At 37.0% G+C, this 20,320-nt stretch overlaps 1 protein-coding gene across 1 annotated transcript in view; it reads right to left on the reverse strand.

Annotated features, from left to right (window-relative positions):
- The window catches only part of UTRN (utrophin), a 309,333-nt gene that overhangs the window by 199,748 nt on the left and 89,265 nt on the right, over positions 1–20,320 (reverse strand). The window contains exons 35-44 of the mRNA XM_054279111.1: positions 18,962–19,090; positions 18,674–18,844; positions 17,989–18,138; positions 16,706–16,843; positions 15,670–15,822; positions 9,137–9,328; positions 7,162–7,334; positions 3,021–3,171; positions 1,525–1,700; positions 511–646 (exon numbers count right to left, since the gene is read on the reverse strand). Coding sequence (XP_054135086.1) covers positions 511–646; positions 1,525–1,700; positions 3,021–3,171; positions 7,162–7,334; positions 9,137–9,328; positions 15,670–15,822; positions 16,706–16,843; positions 17,989–18,138; positions 18,674–18,844; positions 18,962–19,090 — 1,569 coding nt within the window. The remainder of the gene's footprint in view (positions 1–510; positions 647–1,524; positions 1,701–3,020; positions 3,172–7,161; positions 7,335–9,136; positions 9,329–15,669; positions 15,823–16,705; positions 16,844–17,988; positions 18,139–18,673; positions 18,845–18,961; positions 19,091–20,320) is intronic.

Genomic DNA, 20,320 nt, shown 5'->3' on the forward strand with positions numbered 1-20,320 from the left:
TTGTCAAAGCGAGACCCAAAACAGGAAAAACACATACATATGCACACAACTTACTTAAAATGGCCAAAACCCTTACAGTTTAAAAAACAAATTAGATAAAATCTTACACACATAAGAGATTATTACAACTGCTCAGTAAATGGGACAATGTTGTTACTTACCATTTAGGGTTATCAGCTTTTTTTCTATAGGTTTTAGTAATTTAAAAGTTGACAAATACACATCAACTCCAGTGAAATTCTACTTACTAATTTTTTTAAGCAGTATATCTACTTCTCACTGTCTCTCACACAGACACCATCTTCTGGCTACATACCAGTTACCAACACAACCCAACTTCATTTCAAGGTACATCTTGCCTATGTAAGAAATCTCACAAAATTGTCTCACACAACCATAATATGTCTTTGGCTGTTCACAATGTGAAAACTTCCCTCCTCAAAAGCCATGTCCCAATGCTTTACACAAGACATACAGATGTATACATATTTGCACATTAATCAGTCTTGCCTGTAATTCTTGCAAGTTTTCTTCATGGTTGAATGTAAATCTTGTGCCCAGAGCATTTTCTACATTTTCCAACCAACAGCGCAGCTCATCAAGCCTCTTCCTGTACTCTATCAGCTGCTGGTTCTCTCCTTTTAGCCTTAAAAAGCAAAATAAGAAGTCCAGCACATCAGTCCTAAATTACTTCTGATGCCACGGTCAACTTTTTTTCAGTGCTTCAAGAATTTTAAAGGATTCATTTTATCATCAAAAGATTCTACCACCCTCATTAAAATGCAAGATATTTACAAATAAATACTACTGCCTTAAAACCAGACAAATTTTCGTTCCAAAGTCATAAAATAGACTTTTAAAGACTACAGAAAACATTAAATGTAAGTGATAGTAAAGACAACACCTTCAGGCCTAATCATTAAAAGGTCACTGAATTTTTCCCCTAGAGGTTTTAGGGACATATATAATACTTACACTAAATCACATAAAACTTCAATGAAATTTCTCAAACTAAATAACTAAGCAAGATCCTATTTTATTCCTAAACATATCAGGAGCTGTTAAAAACATGTAATTACATTAAGTTCTTACTTTACAATATTGTGGAAATCTAAGAACTGTACAAATTGGTTCAATTAGCGTATCTCTGTCAGTAATAAAGCAAAACTTAGTGTAAGGTACTTACAAGTTCAGCTTCAGTCAGAGAAAGTAGCTGAGAAATTATTCTTCAAAAAGTCTGGCTTTATAAGGATATTATTTTTAAAACAAAGTGAAACTGTAAAAAAAGTTTTGTGGTTGTCATTTTGTGAGTTGTTCTAAACAAAGACTTACTAAGCAGTCAACTTCAGGTGGATTTATGAGAAATTTGTTCTAGAAGACAGTTCAAAGCAGAGCTCCAAACATTAGGAAAATTCAGATTAATAACAGCGTGCAATAGAATGCACTCTCTCTCCCAGCGTCTGCTCAATGAAATTCTCCTTATTGCATCTGTTCAGACACCCAAATTTTTGATTAACTTATTACCTTTGTTGTCTATCCACGACCTCTGTTGTGATTGCTTTCCAACGTCTATTCAATCCTGCCAGTTTCTCCTGTAGGAAGCTCCCGTCTGTAGCAGACAGCTTCTGTATGATCCCCTCCCCAGTTCTGTTCAATGCTGAAATACTGCTCTGATGGCTGGAGACTCCCTCTTCAAGTTCCTGTCAGAAACATAAAAGCCACACAGAATTTTATTACTGACCTGAAGTGACTTTGATCTGGCTCATGATATGCAGGATGAATCCTGGCTGCATATTATTTTACTAAAAGAGGCACTTAAAACCATCTTACTTCAAAATGGATGCTGTTGACAAAGTTATTAATGTTCTTTTATTGAATGTAATTCAATTTTCTAGGTGTCATAAGAAGATAGTGACACAAATTAGGCTATGAATATTACAAAGAATCACAAGAATTCATTCAGGCCACCAGTTCTAAAATCAAGACTCATCTTTGATTCCTTTTCTTTTTATGTACAGCACTTCCTAGTGGTTCTAACAGATGGTTTGACTTTTAACTAGGTCTTTTCATAATTTATATCCCAAATATTTCTTTACCTTCAGAGTATTTTAGCTAAGATATTTATGGCAGAGCTGCCATGGTCTCAGACACCATGGAAAATCCATGAAGCTAAAGAAAGTCCGAAAATGTTGGGATTAAATCTTCAAACATCCCTAATGACTACAAAAGTCCTACACTGTTAGCAAAAATTTATTTGCAACTAGATTAGGAATAAGATCAGTCAAAAAAGAGAAGTAAAATGCACTAGAAGAAACCTTCAAGCAGCAACAAGGATAAAACAGAAGCTGTGTCTTAGACAGAACACAGTTTTCTTTCAGAACACACATTGACACTTGGATACCTAATACTCTCAAAAGAAAAATCTGACCCTTAAAGTTATGCTTTCTTCTCCTTATTTAAAAGGAAGTAAAATAAAAAAATATCAGGGAACTAAATTCCAGAACCAGAATTTGAAAAAAAAAAAAAATCACACCTAAGACCCCTGTAATTGGAATCTTCTTTTTCTAGATTGTTTACACACGGCAGTATCTCCAAAATACATTCATTTAAATAAATAATTTGCTAAGTTATAAATGACCTTTTTGGGGTCCATTTTTTTTAAATTATGAGTCAAAAGTAAATGAAATATTATACTGGATCTTTTATCTGATTAAAATATTTTTGAAGCTTTAACAAAACTTATAAACTGAAAAATCATGCCAACATTTGAATTATCAAGTTATCTCAAACCAATCCATACTAAGAGTGATCATATAACCCCATACTATAAGCAGGAGTTGAGTTCTTCCCCAAGAATAAATTTTAAACTGCAGCCAAAATAGAAATGTTAAGAGTTACTGCTTTTTGAAGTGTAATTGCACAGCCTCTACAAATCCATATGTCTATCTATAAAACTACAAATTTAGACTAAACTCTAGACTGTTTCCAGCTTGCTCATTTTCTGCCCCAGTCCCACGTACCTGCTGATGGAGCCCAGCTGCCTGCAGCTCCAGGCTGCCATCGGGCCCGCGCGCGTCGGCCAGCAACGCTTCAGCCTCCGCGATCCAGTGGGAGAGATCGTTGAGATCGCAGTGGAACTGCCTCCACGCCTCAATCGCTCTGTCAAAGCAACTGTGGGAAAACAAGGGAGGGAAAAATCACCCAAAATTTCTGCTAGAAGGCTAGGAATCCCACCCCAGTGAGCAGAAATTTGCCTTGCAGAACAGAAAGACTAACACACAGCCTGGCTAACCAAGTCCTAGTACTGAAGGCTTCCTGGCACAGTAGCAGCTGGTGAAAGCCAACAGCGCAGACTGTCATTAACTTCCAGCTGAAGGAAGAAAGAACAAGTTTGCTCAGGATTGCCCTATCACTTAAAAAATAAAGATTGATTAGCTACATCAAATTGGTCTGCAGAACCCTTCCCTCCTTTATCGTGAAACAATTCAGCTATCAGACAGTGTAAAACATGAAATATGATTAATTGCTCAGATTTTTTTTCTCCTTCATGAGGAGAAAATGGGGTGCTGGTGCCCAGGATTTATTAAGTGAAGGTGATTTTGATTATATATTTGATTATATAGTATTATCAGTGAGCACACATAAGTAGGTCTTATAGCATTTAATCACACAATAATTTAACAGATACTTCATTGTCATCATCTTTGCAGCCTCAAATTAATGTGTTGCTGAATTTGAAGGGCAACATGTTCTTGCATGGAACAGACAGAATAACCATAGTCAGAAATTTGTTTTTGATAAAATGAGAGTTCTGTTATGTTAACAAGCTACCAAAGTAAGAGCATGAGAAAAACATGTCAGAAAGGAATGGAGTGTCTTGTTTTCTATTTGTTGATTATTAACTATTCCCAACTAATAAAAATGGTCATCTTTAAAGACCTAAGAGGCCAAGACTGCTGTTAATCAGAGGACCCTCTGTTTTGACTGAGGAACTATGTCATTTGCAGCTCATTACTGCAAACAATTGCAAATAATTGCAACCGTAAAGACTCCAGAGTTATTGCACATATATGGATACAATCTGAAATTAGCAGCATAATAAAGATCTCTAAAACCAAACTTTAAAAGGCTACCATTGCAACTTTTTTTTTAACTGAGATTTATTTCATCAAAATTAAATCTCTATTTCTTGACATATACAGGGCTTATTTTTTGTTATTATTATTAGCCAATTAAAAAGTCTTGGAAGAAGTCTTAAAATTTAAGATTTAAAGAAGTCTTAAAAATCTCCACTTTAATTTTTCTAACCTCATCTCCTAGTTTTACCATTTCAGTTTCAGCACATACCTTGATTTAACACCCTAGACCAACCTGTACACTGACCACAAATTTCAACGTCCCTTTATTTCTCACATATGTTTCAGTCCAAGCAGATTGTCTCATAACAGTACTCATCCCACATTTAATAAAATATATTCTAAGCACTTAAAATAGATTAAACAAAGGTTTTATAGGCTTCCTTAAAAATTACAGTTTTTCAGGGAGTTTTGGCCACATGACTTTCTCAGAATACAAAATTTAAAACCTCAGAGAACACTGAGGTACAAAGTTTTAACTTGCACCATTTCTGTTGTGCAGCTCCATCAGTATTTTGAGCAATGAGCAAAGTTCCGCTCCAGTTTTGAGTCACATGCATGTGCTGCTGTTTCCCTACAGACTGCCTCATCTGAAAGCTAAAAGTATCAAATTCCTGTGACTATTGCACCAAAACTTGGCCATCATTTGCCTCCTCTGCAGGAATCCACTGTTTCCAAGTCATCAACACTTAGCACTGGGAGAAAATCCACAGTAAAATGAGCAGACCTATCAAACCAGTGCAGTTACAAACATTAAGTCTATATATAGATACAAAATCCACACTTTTTACTCTACACACGTCCAAATGCAAATGCAGTCAGCTGGATTTAGTTGACTACTTAGAAGCTTTGATAAGTAAAGCTGAATTAAACTTGTGCTTGGCTTCATCAGAGCATTTACCAAAGGTTTAACTACTTAGCTGGCATTCAATCACAAAATCTTTACCACCTCTGAAAACTAAATCAATCTTTTGCTGGAGGCTTCAGATGCTGCTGCTTCTAATTTTGTCAAAATTTCCACCCACTCCAGACATAGAAAAAAGCCAAAGATGATTAAGGAGATAGTTATCCAGCTTATACTTAGTGCAACACTGGGAAAAGCAAGATTAAACTTGACTATGAATTCTTCTTTGTAACAGAAAGGGTTTAAAAATACTAATGCCATTTTAATATTGCAATTAATAACATCTTCAGTGATCAAAAAGCATGCTTCTATTAAAATTGCAGCATTTTATATATTCAAGAAGCTACATATCATTTATCTAAATTAGTAGTCCAGTAGTCCCTTTTTGTATGAAAATGAAGCCCAATATTATTCTCATTAATATGGAGAGCTTTACACACTTTATGAAGGTCAAGATTAATTTGTATCACCAAAGTGACTGAAGTGGCAATCTGTTGCATTTTGCCACTTCTTTATAAATACTGAACTTACTCTTTGATTCACTTACCTTTCTCAATAAGAAGACTAGGTTTCTGGTTAGCCCTGGCTACTTAATCAAAGTAAATTTGAGTAGCAAATTCAACTGTACTCACAAAATGTTAACATTAGTTAACTCACAAGATATTAACATTAGTTAAAGCTTTCCAAGTAAGCTTCAAGTGGAAAAAAGGACATAACTAAAGCTTAATGCATACAGTATCTATGAGGACAATACTATAGCTACAGGCATATAAATATGGACAGGCACCAGATTCGGGAGCAGTTGTTTCCAAATTCAGCAGGTGACCACAAGCACCCAGCAAGAGCACAAAGCTCTACATATATGGCATCACTGCTTTCTGATTTAAGAACCCACAGTGAAACAACATTGCCTGCTGAGTTATTAGAAATCTTGATCCTTCACTCATCCAGGGGCCCAGAATTCCTGGAAGTCTCTATTTGGGTGATACCACAAACTGATTTTTATATCCCCACACAAACTGATTTTTATATCCTCTGAGAAAGAGTTGGAAACACCTGCTTATGTAATACACACTTTTCCTAAAAACATGTCTTAAAAATACACTACCACATGTGTTTGATATCAGATTTCTGGTGCTACAAAGCAAGCAAACATAGTTCGGCATACCTTATGCCTTACAAAACTTCTGCATCATCCATTACCTTACAGCATAATTAAAAAGGAAATACTGTAAAAGCACAGGAACTTCAGTTTAAGCCTTTGCATTTAATTTTAAATGTTATTAAAGAATTTTCCGTCATTAAGGGTTTTTTTGCATAGCAGCAATCTTGGTGTACACTGCTGCTTGCAGTGTGAGCACCTTCAGCTTAGTGGTAACTTCCCAAACATGTGCTTTGACACTTTTACAAATTCCAATTTAAAATATTCCTCTAATACACTTTCCCAAGAATTACTAAGTGGTATTGAGTTTCTTTTTAAAGACTTAAAACTGATTCAGATAATGTAAAAAGTTTATTGTCTCTTCTATAAGGGTTGGGGAGAAATCAAACTTTTTGCTCAAGTGAAATTACACCTATTTGTGGCAAGGAAATTAGAAATACATATTTCTTAAGCACTTATTTTAGTATTCTCTTGTTTTCCTAACAACAAAATTTTCTAATCAGGTCATCTCTCATCTTCAAATACTTACAACAAATATTATTGACAACTGTCATAGGTGCTCTATTTTAAAAACCCTATCCTTTCAAACTGCATCCTTCCTTCAAAAAACAAAAAAAAATCAGCCTTGAATTCTTTATAAAAAGATGTCCTACTCAACATTATTCTACTAGAACTTTGCTTTGTGATGCCTTTACAAAACCAAAATTTTACATTCCATAAACAAAACATTCTATCTCACAGACTAGAAACAATGAGCCTCATGAAAGCAGCCAAACTTCAATTTCCATGTTAACAATTTCAACATTCAATAATTCTGGAAATTATTTTGTAATACCAACAAATAAAAGCTGACAACTCCCAAACTCATCTTCATCATTAAGGTACATTTGAAAAACACTTATATAAACATGTACATAAAGTATTTACATGGCCACAGAGACCAATCATGCTTGACTTACCACTTACGATCATTGTACATTCTATTAATTCTGTCCCATTCTGCATTCAGCTGTGTTAGTGCATCTCCTATTTGTATTGCCTCAGGTCCAGATGCTTCCAATATAACATCAGGCTGCTTTTCATGTATTACTGCAATTTGATCCCCAAGTTTATCTAAAATATCTTTTATGTTCTGCAAGTACAGTAATGGCACAAGTCAGTAGTAAAGTTAACACCAGCAGGAAATAAAAGAAAAATACCAAAAGATAATATTTTCAAAATTCTTTTCCAAAAATCAGCATCTACAGTAAGACCATGACCACAGTAACATTTGCAGTTTAAATCAGTTTTAGCAAATGAACTAAATAGCTCATCATACCATTTAAACATGCATCCTTTCCAGGTATTTATGAAAAGGATGGAATCATTCATATATATCTACTTTGTTCCGAAGGTAAAGGGCATACTATACTTCTCAAAATTACACTAGCTTCACTATTAAACAAATCTACCCATGTCACTATACATACTCTTTCCTCATGTAAAAAAATGGACCACAAAATGCAACTTCATCACGCTTCATGTAAACTCCTATATGCACAGAACTGCAAAAGCATAAGGCTGCATAAAGGTTTTACATTCAAATGACAAAGTTAAAGTAATCAATTTCAAATACCACTGAACTATGATGTGAAAATTCCTTTAAACCAGATATTGTTGTAAGACTGCCTTGGTATTCAGAAGACAAACAGTCCATGCAGACAGTGGAATTTACTTATCTTTTTGAATTTAAAAGAGTAATGCTTCTAAAAATTTTATGCTCTGCTATTTGCTTTTTCTGAAAGCTATAACAAAACTTCAAAATCAGATGAGACACCTGCACCAAAAATGAAGTATTTACAACCTGTCTTAACATAACCACTCCTAACTGCACTCAAGGCAGCACAGAAGCAGAGTAAGCAGGGTTAAGAGAATTTCATCAGCAAAACAAAGGCTTCCCCCTTTGTCAAAGGCTGGCACCATTCCCATATTTGCTTTTATAAAATATATAAAAAAATCAAAACATGAAAAATGGAAGCATGTGCACAGCAGAAAGGAAAGCATGTCAGAAAAGTGGACTGGAATTCTGCAAACCTTTTAAGGACCTACAGAGCAGCTGCAGAAACAGCCAATCTAGCTCTTGGTGAGAGGCAGAGCCCAACTACACCTCAGATATGACACATGGACCCTGCTATGATTCCAAATCCAGAGAGGTACACCTACACTGCACCATGCCATGTGTAATTCCCAACTCCAATGGATGTTTTCTGAGGGACTCTATTTCACACTCTTTTGTATGGTAAGAATTAACCAGGGCTCATACTTCTCCATACTCAGCTCATATTTGACAGCAGGATTCAGTATTTTCAAGCGTAATTTCTTCATCTCCTTTTGAAAAAGTCAAGGTCCTCAACTATTTCCTCACTATAAATCAGACAGGCAAATCCACTGGCTGACAATAAGAAAGAGGAGCTTAAAACTGAAAGAATTGCTGTTTTGCTCATCACAACAGGTACCGTCATCTTGTGGCCTCATACACAGCTTCATAAAAAGTCAAAAATCACCCTTTCTCCTGTACCTATTTGAGCAATTGCTTTCACATGACCTAAGAACAGCAGCTGTATTATGGCTATCGAGCAGGAATGTAAGGAGATTGGCTTCAGCATTTCTTTAAGTATTATGTAGACCATGATGGCAAACACAAGCATCTACAACAAATTAGACCTTGCTCCCTCAACCTCCCACCCAGTTTTCATGCTGCTACACTTTGTATCCAGATTATGCCAAGAAAAAAAAAATTAGCCAACAGAGCTATCATTTTTTAGTTTTCAGTGCATATTGATCTTGTATACAGCAAGCAAAACCACAAATGTAGTAATAGAGTTGTTAAGGTGGTGGCCTTTCTTCTGCTGTTTCCCTTCTCCACTCTGAATATAATGCTTAGGCATGCAGTACCTTCAGTGCATCTTCCTGAGCTGAAAAATCCTCATAGATGCCAGTATTCAGCTCTGGTCCATTCAGCAGCAGTTCAACATCAGCCATGGCCAGCAAAACTTTGTTGATTTCAACCAAGTACTCAGCTGAGAAAGGCAAGGTCCTAACTCCTGTAGCAAATTGGCCTTTTAACCTCTGCTGGACAGGGACTGCCTGAAAACATGAAAATTCATTTTATAATTCAAGCAACAATCAGTATTATTATGAAATCCTAAATCAATAAACTATACTCAGAATAATTCCTTTCCTACATTAGAAAAAAAAAACCAAAGGCCTTTCTAGCAAGATCACATTCATTCAGAAAGCTGCAAGTCCTGCACAAGACAGTTTGTTTATTTTAAAAGTTAGGAAAAAGTTGATATCATGCTTCAAAATGACTCTATTATTCTTGATTAAAACTCCAAGCAATGGGAAGGATACCACTGTTTCTCTTAACTCGATCCTTACAATTTCCAGAAATAATATTTCTTGATTGAGCCTGTATTTAGTGTTACAATCCACTCTGCTTCCTTCTTTGCCAAGATACCAATTTACTGAAACACCTATTTCCCATCCATATTCTTTTCAATAGGCATCCCCACCCACATTTTCTAACCATTTTTTAAAAATAAATTAGTGCTCCACCAGTAGTCCAATATTTTGCAGCAATCAAAGGCAGTAACTCCTCCAGAGCTTGCCAATTGTTTTCTGCTCTGGCTGTAAGACTAGGCTATCTAGCCAAGTACCATGTTAGCAGATAAGAGTAAGAACAGTAATCTAATGCAGCTTTTTCTTGGCTCACTAATAGAGGGCTGGATCTGAAACATTGGGAAGATTGCTACAGGAAACTATCCCTCTGCCATGCCTGGCAAAAAATTAGCAGAGGCCAGTAAAGCAAACTGAAGAAAACATTTTTAGCAGAAAATGTTTCTTGTCAAACAGGATTCTGTTACCATCTCTGAAAACAGCCTAGCTCTTTCAAATTATCAAATAAAATAAAGCCCACTTACAAATACTGAAGAACTCAAGTAACTTTAAATCACCATGTTGCACTTGGTGAGTGAATCAAGCAACACAGAGGCACGGGACTGTGGGATTTACTAACAGCTAAGAACACTCTAAAAAGTGAAGAATAAATGTATGCCAATAGCAATTTCAGCCAGTGAATTTTACTTTGCAATTTGTCTGGGCTGGGTGCACACATGAAAATCTCTAGCAGAACTGACAACCAATAAAATATTAAAACCAAGTGGCTTGCAAACACCTGTCTGTATCTTCCTCCTTCACATGCTTCTGACAATTTCAAATATGTCACTCAAATTAACAGGAACCTAACATAACCAGCATGTGTAGCGCAAATGAAGCAAAGACTGCAGCAGAAAAGATATGTTCACATATTCATGATTCAGGATTTCACATACACTAAATGTTCCTAAGGATTTTCTTTGGTTTGGGGTTTTTTTGGGTTGGGGTTTTTTTTTGGGGGGGGGAGGGGGGTGATAATTTGATTTTTTTTTTGTTTTATAAAATAGACAGTCATCCTGTTCTGAAACTGGGGACACAGCTTTGCTTCCACAAAATCTTTACTACTAAATATGATTTGCTCTGATCAGTGATTCATTGCACACCAAAGAAACAGGATGCAAGGGCATAGTCTACTAAAGTCTACTAAAAACAAGAATTACAGAAAAGCATCACAAACTACTCAGTACTGCTTTTGATTCAGTACAGCAAGCAAGCACCACAGTTAAAAACAAGGCTTACTCCATATGTTTTAGCTACAAAGCCAGCTTCTTGGTCCCTGATGCCCCCCAAATGCATTTTCTTGAGGCTCTGCATATATTTTATCAGCTTCCATCAATGAAATTCAGAGCAGAAGCCCAAGGCTTAGACAGTGGCATGATTTCCTGTGGAAGGAGAGGGCCCCAGTTCCTAAGAAATCAGACAGTCTGTGCAACTCAAAGTATGTTTTCCCTAGCAACATGAAATATGTCAAGGTAAGAAAAAACACCAGGATGCCTTCTACAGCACAGCCATCTGCAACATCTTCACAAGGTGTTTTCTCTAGCTCCCAAATCATTCCAGAAGTCCCATTCTCACACAGGCAGCAAGACTTCAGAATAAAGACTTCACCCACATGAATAGGTCACTGGGCTTTACTATGTTTCCACTCCCCACACACTGCTTTTTCTCTCATTAGAAAAAACTTGCACAAGACTTAAAACAGCACATGTTGGCAAGCAGCAAACTTGCTCTGTACTCATGCATTGACATGCTCTGAAACTTTCTGCTTTCCCAGTAACACCATCCTGGTCCAGATTACTCTTCCTGTCTAAGCAGTGAATTCCTCCTGATGCTGCTCCCTCAGAGTACAGCTCCTTGCTAATCTCTTCCAGCTGCCTCCCGTCACTGAGATGATGTTTCCTCCTCTCACAACCCTCATTCTTAAAGGTGAACATAAGTGCTATAAACACATTAGTGCTTCAGTACAGCAGTGTTTTTAATTGTTCAGCTGTTCCCTACCTTGCACTGCAGACTGGAAGCTTCTAAAATGCAGCATAATATGCTGAAAAATAGAAGTGGAGTTTTATGTAACTCTCACAGTTACCTGATAAGTACCTAAATATTACAGAAGTTGGTTTTGGTTGCTTGGCTCTTTTATTTCATTTTTTTAATTAAGGGAAAAAACCCCCTCATGTAAGCAAGCTTTTCACAGAATCAGAATGTTTTCATTTGGAAAGGGACCCTAAAGACCATCTCATTCCAACCCCCCTGCCTTGGGCAGGGACAACCTCCACTATATCAGGTTGCACAAAGCCTCATCAAACCCATACTAGAACACTTCCAAGGATACGGAATCCACAGCTTCTCTGGGCAACCTGTTCCAGAGCCTCACCACTCTCACAATGAAGAATTCCTTCCTAATGTCCAATCTAAACCGACCCTCTTACAGATTAAATCCATTGCCCCTTGTTTTATTCCTCCACGCCTTTGTAAAAAGTCCCTTCCAGCTTTCCTGTAGGTACTGGGAGGCTGCTATAACAATCTCCCCAGAGCTCTCTCTTCTCCAGGGTAAAAGACCTCTGTCTGTCTTAACAGGAGCAGTGCTTCAGTCCTCCCACAATTTTTCTTCAGCATACGCAAATAAAAAGTAAATCAAAGGTTATTTAAGATGAAATCTGACTGGATGACTTAATAGTCCTTTTCTACTCTAATTTCAGTGTTGATAGAGCACGCTTAATAAATCTGATCACTCTTTAAATACTAGCAAAAACAAAGGATTAGAGGAATAAATAGAATACTTGGTTATTACTGAACATTCTATAAATAAGGCCAGTCAATAAGAATGGCTAAAAATGCTTTTTATCTGGAGTTCAAATAAAAAATGCTATTTCTTCCTATACTCAGCATACAGTTTAACCTGCAATTCAGAATTCAGTTTCAGATTTTTTTTTCCATCTCCCCTTTTACTCTAAATATATTTTGAAACAAAATCTACTAATGATTCTACTCAGTAAGATTTTTCTGACTTGCTTCCAAGTGGATTTTGGAAGCCCTAGACATTGACATAAAATTAAATCATTTACCTCCTTGGATGTTTAACTATATAAGCCAGTTTTTAAATCTCAAGATATCTCAGAGCCAGTTTTCTAAAAAAAGGTTTCCCAAAACTCATGTCCATTTAATTAATGCATTCAGCAAACAATTGTTCATATCAAAGTAATCCAGAACCTTTCCTATAAAAACATTACTAGAAAAACAAATACATTTTCTTTATTGCAGAAATATTTTAAGAGTCTTCAAGACAATGCTTCGGTTTATAGGAAAAAAATGCACTGTGCCTTCAACTGCATATTCACTGCAGTTGCAAAATCACCAATATTCACCATCTGCAAAATTACCATTTTCATTTCAAAACAACTTCCTAAAACCTGGAAAAATCTCTCAGGAATTTAGGCAACTAATTACCTCTGCAATTTCAGGTTTAATTCTTTCCTTTCCCTCATTTTGAACAAAGGCAGAATAGTGCAATTTAAATAAATACTAAAACCCTGTCAGAAAAGAAGGACCTCTATGGGATGCAAACTTCCAGTGCACGCTTTTCTTGCTAATGGATCTGTGGCAAAACAAGGCTTACTCAAAAGTACCTACAATGCAGAAGGGTTACCAATATTTCAAAGATATTTTAACTCCATAATCCCTAGGAGCATAAATTGTGAGGAATATTTATGATCCAGCTACTTCCAGCAAATCAATATATAGATATGACCTTCAAGCACCATAAATAAGTCCTCTCCTCCACACTTGCTTACAAAAGCATAAACAATGTATTTCATAAAAGCTCAATTGAAGTCTACTCCCCAGCTCGGCAGCTGAAATCTTCCTTTCCCTCCCTTTTTTGCTCACATCAAACAGCAGTTTGTCCTTCTCTCACTACAACTTCCTCACATCAAGGTGAGTACTAAAGCCACCTGCACTCCAGCAGGTCAAGAATTCATTTAGTGCGCCTCAGTCCTAGGCTGAGATGAGCAACAAGCACTGCAATTTTCAAGTCTGGTGGCTCCAAGAAAATTCTGGAACAAGACTGATTATCTAAAATGATGATATTTGGGAAGACTATTTCTCCCTTTAGCAAGGTTATGGTCTCACACCATTTTCAGTGTTCAAGACTGATTAACAGAGCCAGTGAAAGAACAAGCCATAAAAGTAAAATAAGGCTACCTGAGACAAGCTGCCTTAGCACTCAAATATCAGAAATCCACAGGCACAGGCACATGAAGCAAAAAGCAGCAGTTTGAATTTCCACGTTTCACATCAGTAATGAAAACTTCTGTGGTCCTTTTGTGACAGTCTAGCTGACCTGAGCAAGGATAATGTTTCTCCATCAACACTATTTTAATTGCTATGGTAATCCATATTGACACGACATTCTGCATTCAGCAACCAGATTGACTTATCCAGGAATGGATCTAGCAGTAGCAGGGATTAGCTGCAGTATACCCCTTTAAGAAAAGGGCTTTACAAGAATCAAAGTATCTTCCTTAGAGAAGATCAGTCAAGCTGCAGTGCGACCAACAGTGACAAGGAGGACCCATCTGAGGCATGACTGGACTGTCCCCATTAGCAAAGAGCCATGCAGGTGCACCATTTTTTCATTTCTGTCCAGTAATTGATTCATTCAATGCATCTGATGGTCAAACAGAAAAACTGAATCATGTTTCTTTAAATACACATGAATCCCCATTCCCTTAAAAAAATTCCAGGGCATCAGTCAGGTCCCCAGGCCTATGTCAGCAGAAGAGACTGCTGAAGACCCAACAGAGCAGTCAGATGTCAGACTGTTCCACAGACCCTGGGCCCTCTTTGCTGCCCAGCTCTTCATGGCAGCCTTACAATGTGAAACAGTCTTTCTAAAAAGCATCAGATCTAAAAGTTGATACTGAATGGCCTGTGTGACAGAGTACAGCAGACCATCTATCACCTGCAGCTGAAGCCACACAGCACTAGTTGTGAACAAAAAGCACCACATTATGATTTTGTGGTGCAAGTCTTACAGGGAGTCAGAATATGTTATAAGTGGTTCTAGGTTAAAAAGTTACAAAGCAGTCAAAAAGATTTATAGATGCTAATTACAAACCCTTATATGCAGAAATTGAAAAGTCCTTGACAGATGACCTAGCCCTCAATCTTTTCCAAGACATTACTTACTGCTTCACAAGGTTCTTCACTGTTATTGCCTAAAATATTAATGTAATTACCACAAAAACATGTGCTTTTAAGGATGGAGAGGAGAAATAAAAGAGATTTAAAAAACACCAACAAAAATACCCACGAAGCCACAACAAAAGCATCCTCCATATCTGTATCCTCCAAAATTAAGACATACAACTTTCTGGGCAGTCAGTTTTATCAAACCATGACATCGTATCAGTTGCAAAATTGTTTGTCAAGATACACACACACATTATCAGGAATACCTCAACCTTTGTCTGTTTTATTAATAATTCCTTGTGTAGACTAATATCCATTACATGAGGGCAGTTTTCCTGCTCTAAGCACTTGAGGTAGGAAAAGACAGCAGAGTAGTTACAATACCCTGACCACAGGATGCAGAGCCACTGGATTTAAGCCTCAAACAAGGTTTTTATCATACCTGCACCAAAGTAATATTAAATCTGGCTGTTTGAGTTAAGAGTTTTTAAAAAGGGTTAAGTGTAATCCTCATGGATCAAGACTGGCAAGACAAACTTTCCTGAATCAGGCCTACTGCCCAGATCATAGTCTAAGATTTGGGTCTGAAGGATGAGATCTTTTGGACCTATAATGACTATGCAGAAATCCCAAACTAGCATATGTTGATAATCTCCTAACAAAAAATGAATGCTGTTGTTTTGAAGCACTTCTTTCCACAGAGGTGTCCAAAGAAGATCACTAGATTAAACTCTAGTGTATGAATCTCCAAAGTTCATACACACCATTAACTGTTTGTTCTAAGAAACAGAAGCCTCATTTACCTGTAGTTTTTGTTCATCCTCCACACCTTGCAGCCCTGACAGGCGGTCCTCAGCCTCATTCAGCCACTTCATTAGACTATCATGTTCCTTCTTATACTGGGAAAACACTGGAGAGAGCTCCACCGCCTGCCTCCTTTGAAATGACCTGCACTCCTACAATCCAGTGTATTGGAAAATATGGTGTAAAAAGAGGGAAGTAGTGAACAGAATAGGTCTTATTTATTTGAAAAACAAAAATACTTGAGGGACTTATATGAAGGAGCAAATTCCAAAATATGCAATACTACTAATTTATTTTTGTAATAGCTATATTCTCTTTATCTGCATAGACATGTAATCAAAGACTGCCTGATGGGCTTGCCCTGCACCTTTGAACTACACCTCAGCTTCTCAACTCTAGCATGATTCAAACAGGTGAGCTAATGGTCTTGCCCTGCACCTTTGAACTACACCTCAGCTCCTCAACTCTAGCAGATTCAAACAGGTGAGCAAAAAGGAGCATCTTTGTTCTAGACAAAGCCATTTTTAACACAGCATGTGTATGCAAGCACCACAACATGCTGCAGTCACTGCTAATACCTTCTTATAGGAAGGAAGAGGAATGTGCGAGCAGGCTCAATCACACAAAGGGCTCATGCTGAGGGGTTGGTATGTTTGTGTACCTGTGTATCCATAGTCACTCTTCACATCTAGTGGGGGGAATAAACCTCTGTTCAAGGGCCAACAAAGACAGGTGAAGCAAATGCCCAACTTGATGCACCCACCTATTTCGGTCAATACATAGGGTGCCCCTCTGTGAAGCTGGAAAGGGACTTTAAAAATCAAAACCATTCCCCCAAAACCTAGAAATGGGAAAATTTATATTTTGGAATTGCAAAGATTCAGAGAGTCAAATTGTGTGCACATACATTTAACTCTTCCCCAGAGAATCACATATACTGAAAAAGTCATAAGTTATAAATATGGATTACAGGTTGCAAGTGGGATACCAAAGGGAAAATTGATAAATGAGCTGTAGTAGCTACCATAACTGTACCTGCAAACTGTTGTACTTTTTCTGCAGAAGCAACAACTGTAGGCGGATCTTCTCTCTCCTATGGTCCTCCATTGGCTGCTGGAGCAACTGCCCTCCTCTCTGCAAAACTTCTTCAATCTGAGCTCTTTCTTGATCCAGCTAAAATTACACAAATCTCTATTATCTACAGAAATTAATTTTAGAAATATTAGCTGCTCAGACAGTAACAGCAATTGTACCAAACTTTTGTCTTATAATCCAAATGGGAGCCAAACAAATTCAAGCAGATATTCTCCTCAACAACTACCAAATCATAAAATCCAACTTTCCATAAACTTTATAAAGAGATGTACTGAAAGAAATTTAATGAGCCAGCAGTATGCATTCACATCAATTGGGTATTATGACTTTAGCACCATTTCTATTCTAGATATTCCTTGACAATAATAAGCAAGGTCAGAGCAGAACAGTACAAAATTAAAAATTCAATAAATACAAAAATTAAAAATCCAATAAATATAAAAACAGTATAAAAGTAAGGCTACATTCTATAACCATAGGTCCTTCTATAGAAATAGTTTAAAATTTGTTTTCTGTAATGTACATGGCATTTTCCACAGACTTACATCCGGCTTTCCAGCTCAGTTTATAGTATTGGAGCTGCTTAAAAGGAAGGCAGATAGAGTGGACTGACAGGAATTTACCCGATTTTGCAGGCAACGAGGCCATAGTGGACAAGATGCTAACAAAACCATGGCAATTTTATATGGGTGAATAGCAGAATCTAGATAACAATCTAGAAGATAAATTTTGTTCAAAGCTTTTATCTGGACTTCCCAAGATAGAGCCACACTACAAGACTCTTACTTGCACCTTACCTCAAGCATCCTCTGAGCTGGCCTATGCACTGTGATTCATTTTAGCATACCAGTTTAAATTTGAACCTCATTCAAACATCATTCAAATGCAGGAGGGATTTCTTACAAAGAGCTACTTTGAGTAGGAGATAGAAGGTAGATAAACAAAAATCACAGTTCACTACTTGTATTCTATAAAATTGTGATGAAAATACCAACTCAAGTATGATTAGTTACACTCAGCCCAGCAGCCAAGATGCAATAGCTATGGGAAAAGTATTGGAAAATTGTGCAGGGTATCCAACAACCTAATAGTTCCCTTCCTTTTCTATCCTTAACTTAAAGATATTTCATCAGAATTTCCCCTCAAAGTCTGGAGCAATGCAACAGAGGGACAAAATAGAAAGTTATTTATTTAATTATTCATTTGTTTCATTGCTCACAAACCTTTTCATCTTCCCCACTCAACTCCAGATGCCTTTCCACAACTTTTAACATATTCTGTATGTCACTCTCAAATTTGTCCAGGTCTAGAAAAGCCACTCTAGCTTCACGGGGCTCTGACATGACAGGAAGTCGTTCTTGCCCAACAAGTATCTGCAAAGCAAAATAAAACCTTGGTCAAGCTGAACATTTAGTCTGAGCTGTCCCATACAATTCCCCATGAACACGTATATCAGTTTGCAGGACCATTAGATACCAGCATAAATCAAAAATTTAGGAGTTATATGATCTGAGAGATAGCTTGAACACACTTGGTAGTTATCACCAAGTTTCTACATTGAAACTTCCATCTGAGTATTTTATTCTCAAAATAAATGAATCATCTCCAGTCACATTAGCTTATGGTGTTATTTCGTAGCTCACAAATATGTAGTGCAATATATAAAATTTTCTGAACAGCTGTTTGTAAACTTTCCCATGAAACAAAAGTCATCACCTGCTACGCAGATAAAAAAAAGCAGTTGGTCGAAAAACCAGTCTATTTTTCACATATAAATACCCACACTTAAAAGAGAACTCAAAAGCAGCAGAGCGCTGCTCTAATAAACAATGACCTATCCACTGCAGCCAGTTGCCATCTTCTTGGCACAGATTCCCCAATCAAGTTTTGGGGCTCATTCATCCTCACCTTGGCACTTTTGATGTGCTGAGAGACCTTCTCAAAATTACGGTTGAGCTCTGCCAGTTTGGGCTCAACAAGTTCCCGGCAGGACACGCCCCGACCGTTCATTAAGATGACAGCCTGGTCACGGACGTTATCCACTCGGAGGCTGACATCATCTAGTTCAGATGTTAAACGCTAGGAAGTGAAAGAAAATGAAAATGGTCATCTCCTGGGCAAGGAGAGAGACATCTGAAAAACAAATCTGACATCATTCAGAATCCATGAGTTGACAGATGACACAACATTTCCTACCTTCACAGTTTCCTCCTTTTGGCTGGCTGACTTCTTCTCAATTTCATCCAGTAAGGCTTCAGCCTGATACAACCAAGTACTTATGTGGGCAACATTTTCGTCAAAAATTTCCAGCTGGCCCTGGTGATTCTGGAAAAAGATGAAAAAAATGTATGAATATGAGAAACTTCTAAAAATCCAACAAAAAAATCCCAACAACAACAACAACAAAAATACCCAGAAACTCAAAAAGCCATCAAATAAATCAACCCTGCCAAAATCTTATGAGTAGAAAGGAGATTGATAAAATAGTGTTTTGGACATACTTGGAATGAAACACTGAAAATTAAACCATACCTTTCATCTTCACTAGTATTTACAAAAATTCAATTTTCATTCTAGACCCTTTGATAATATAATTTCTAATTCAGAGAAAGATAAATAGAAGTAGCTGAGGTAGTTTGTAAAATTAAAGATAGACAATGTATTACAACAACCAAAAACTCCACAACTTTTTCTATCAGCGCTAGCAGGTGCAACAGTATCCACCGTGTGGGGTATTCAGGTTTTTTAATTGGAAGGGATTATGCCAAACTTACAAATTAATCAAGTGTTGATGTTTTGCTGATTGCATAAAAATATTCCTTCCTCTTAAGAAAAGTAACAAAATTGTAGACATGTTAATTAGGTCTGCTTTCACATGCAGTCAGAAATTGTAACATTAGGCGCCCCAGACAGATGTAACATCATTTTGTGTATCAGATTCAGAGAAGTAACAATCTGTTTAAGCCTTTCACCAAAACAAAAAGGTAGACAAGATTTGCTTTTTCAGAATAACAAAACAAAGGGAGGAGAGAAAAGAGAGAAGGCCTTTGGTTGTGCTTTGTAAGGTTAAATTGTTATTTTGCTACAAGGAGCTATAAATTTCTTGATGTTGATATAGAGAGCACAAACAATACTTGTCACCAGATGTAAAAATAATCTAGAAGTATTTAGTTATGGATCATCCTTACAGCATTTACACATAAAGGTAAATTACCTGACTATTCCTAACATGGAATTGGATTACAAAATTAACACTATCACCTGCAACAGGAACTGGACAGCAGGCACAGGGCTCACCATCCATTCATACACTAAAGTTTCCACAACTCCTGCCTTCTGAAGTCACTGATACGGGTTTCTTGTCATAACTAGCTAAACAACACCAAAATATCTTATTTATATAAAAGCATCAGTCTGATACTAGTTCAGTTGTAGACTGTTTCATGTCCATTTAGCTTAATTAGCAGCTTTAGGTGTATAATATGCTTGGGCTTTCATTTAATCAGCCAAATAGATGTTGTTGCCACACTTGAACACTTGCAGTTACGGTCTGTC

Source organism: Melozone crissalis, unplaced genomic scaffold (assembly GCF_028551555.1).
Source record: "Melozone crissalis strain CALT ecotype California unplaced genomic scaffold, PUWL_Pcris_2 ptg000027l_1, whole genome shotgun sequence".
NCBI lineage: Eukaryota > Metazoa > Chordata > Aves > Passeriformes > Passerellidae > Melozone > Melozone crissalis.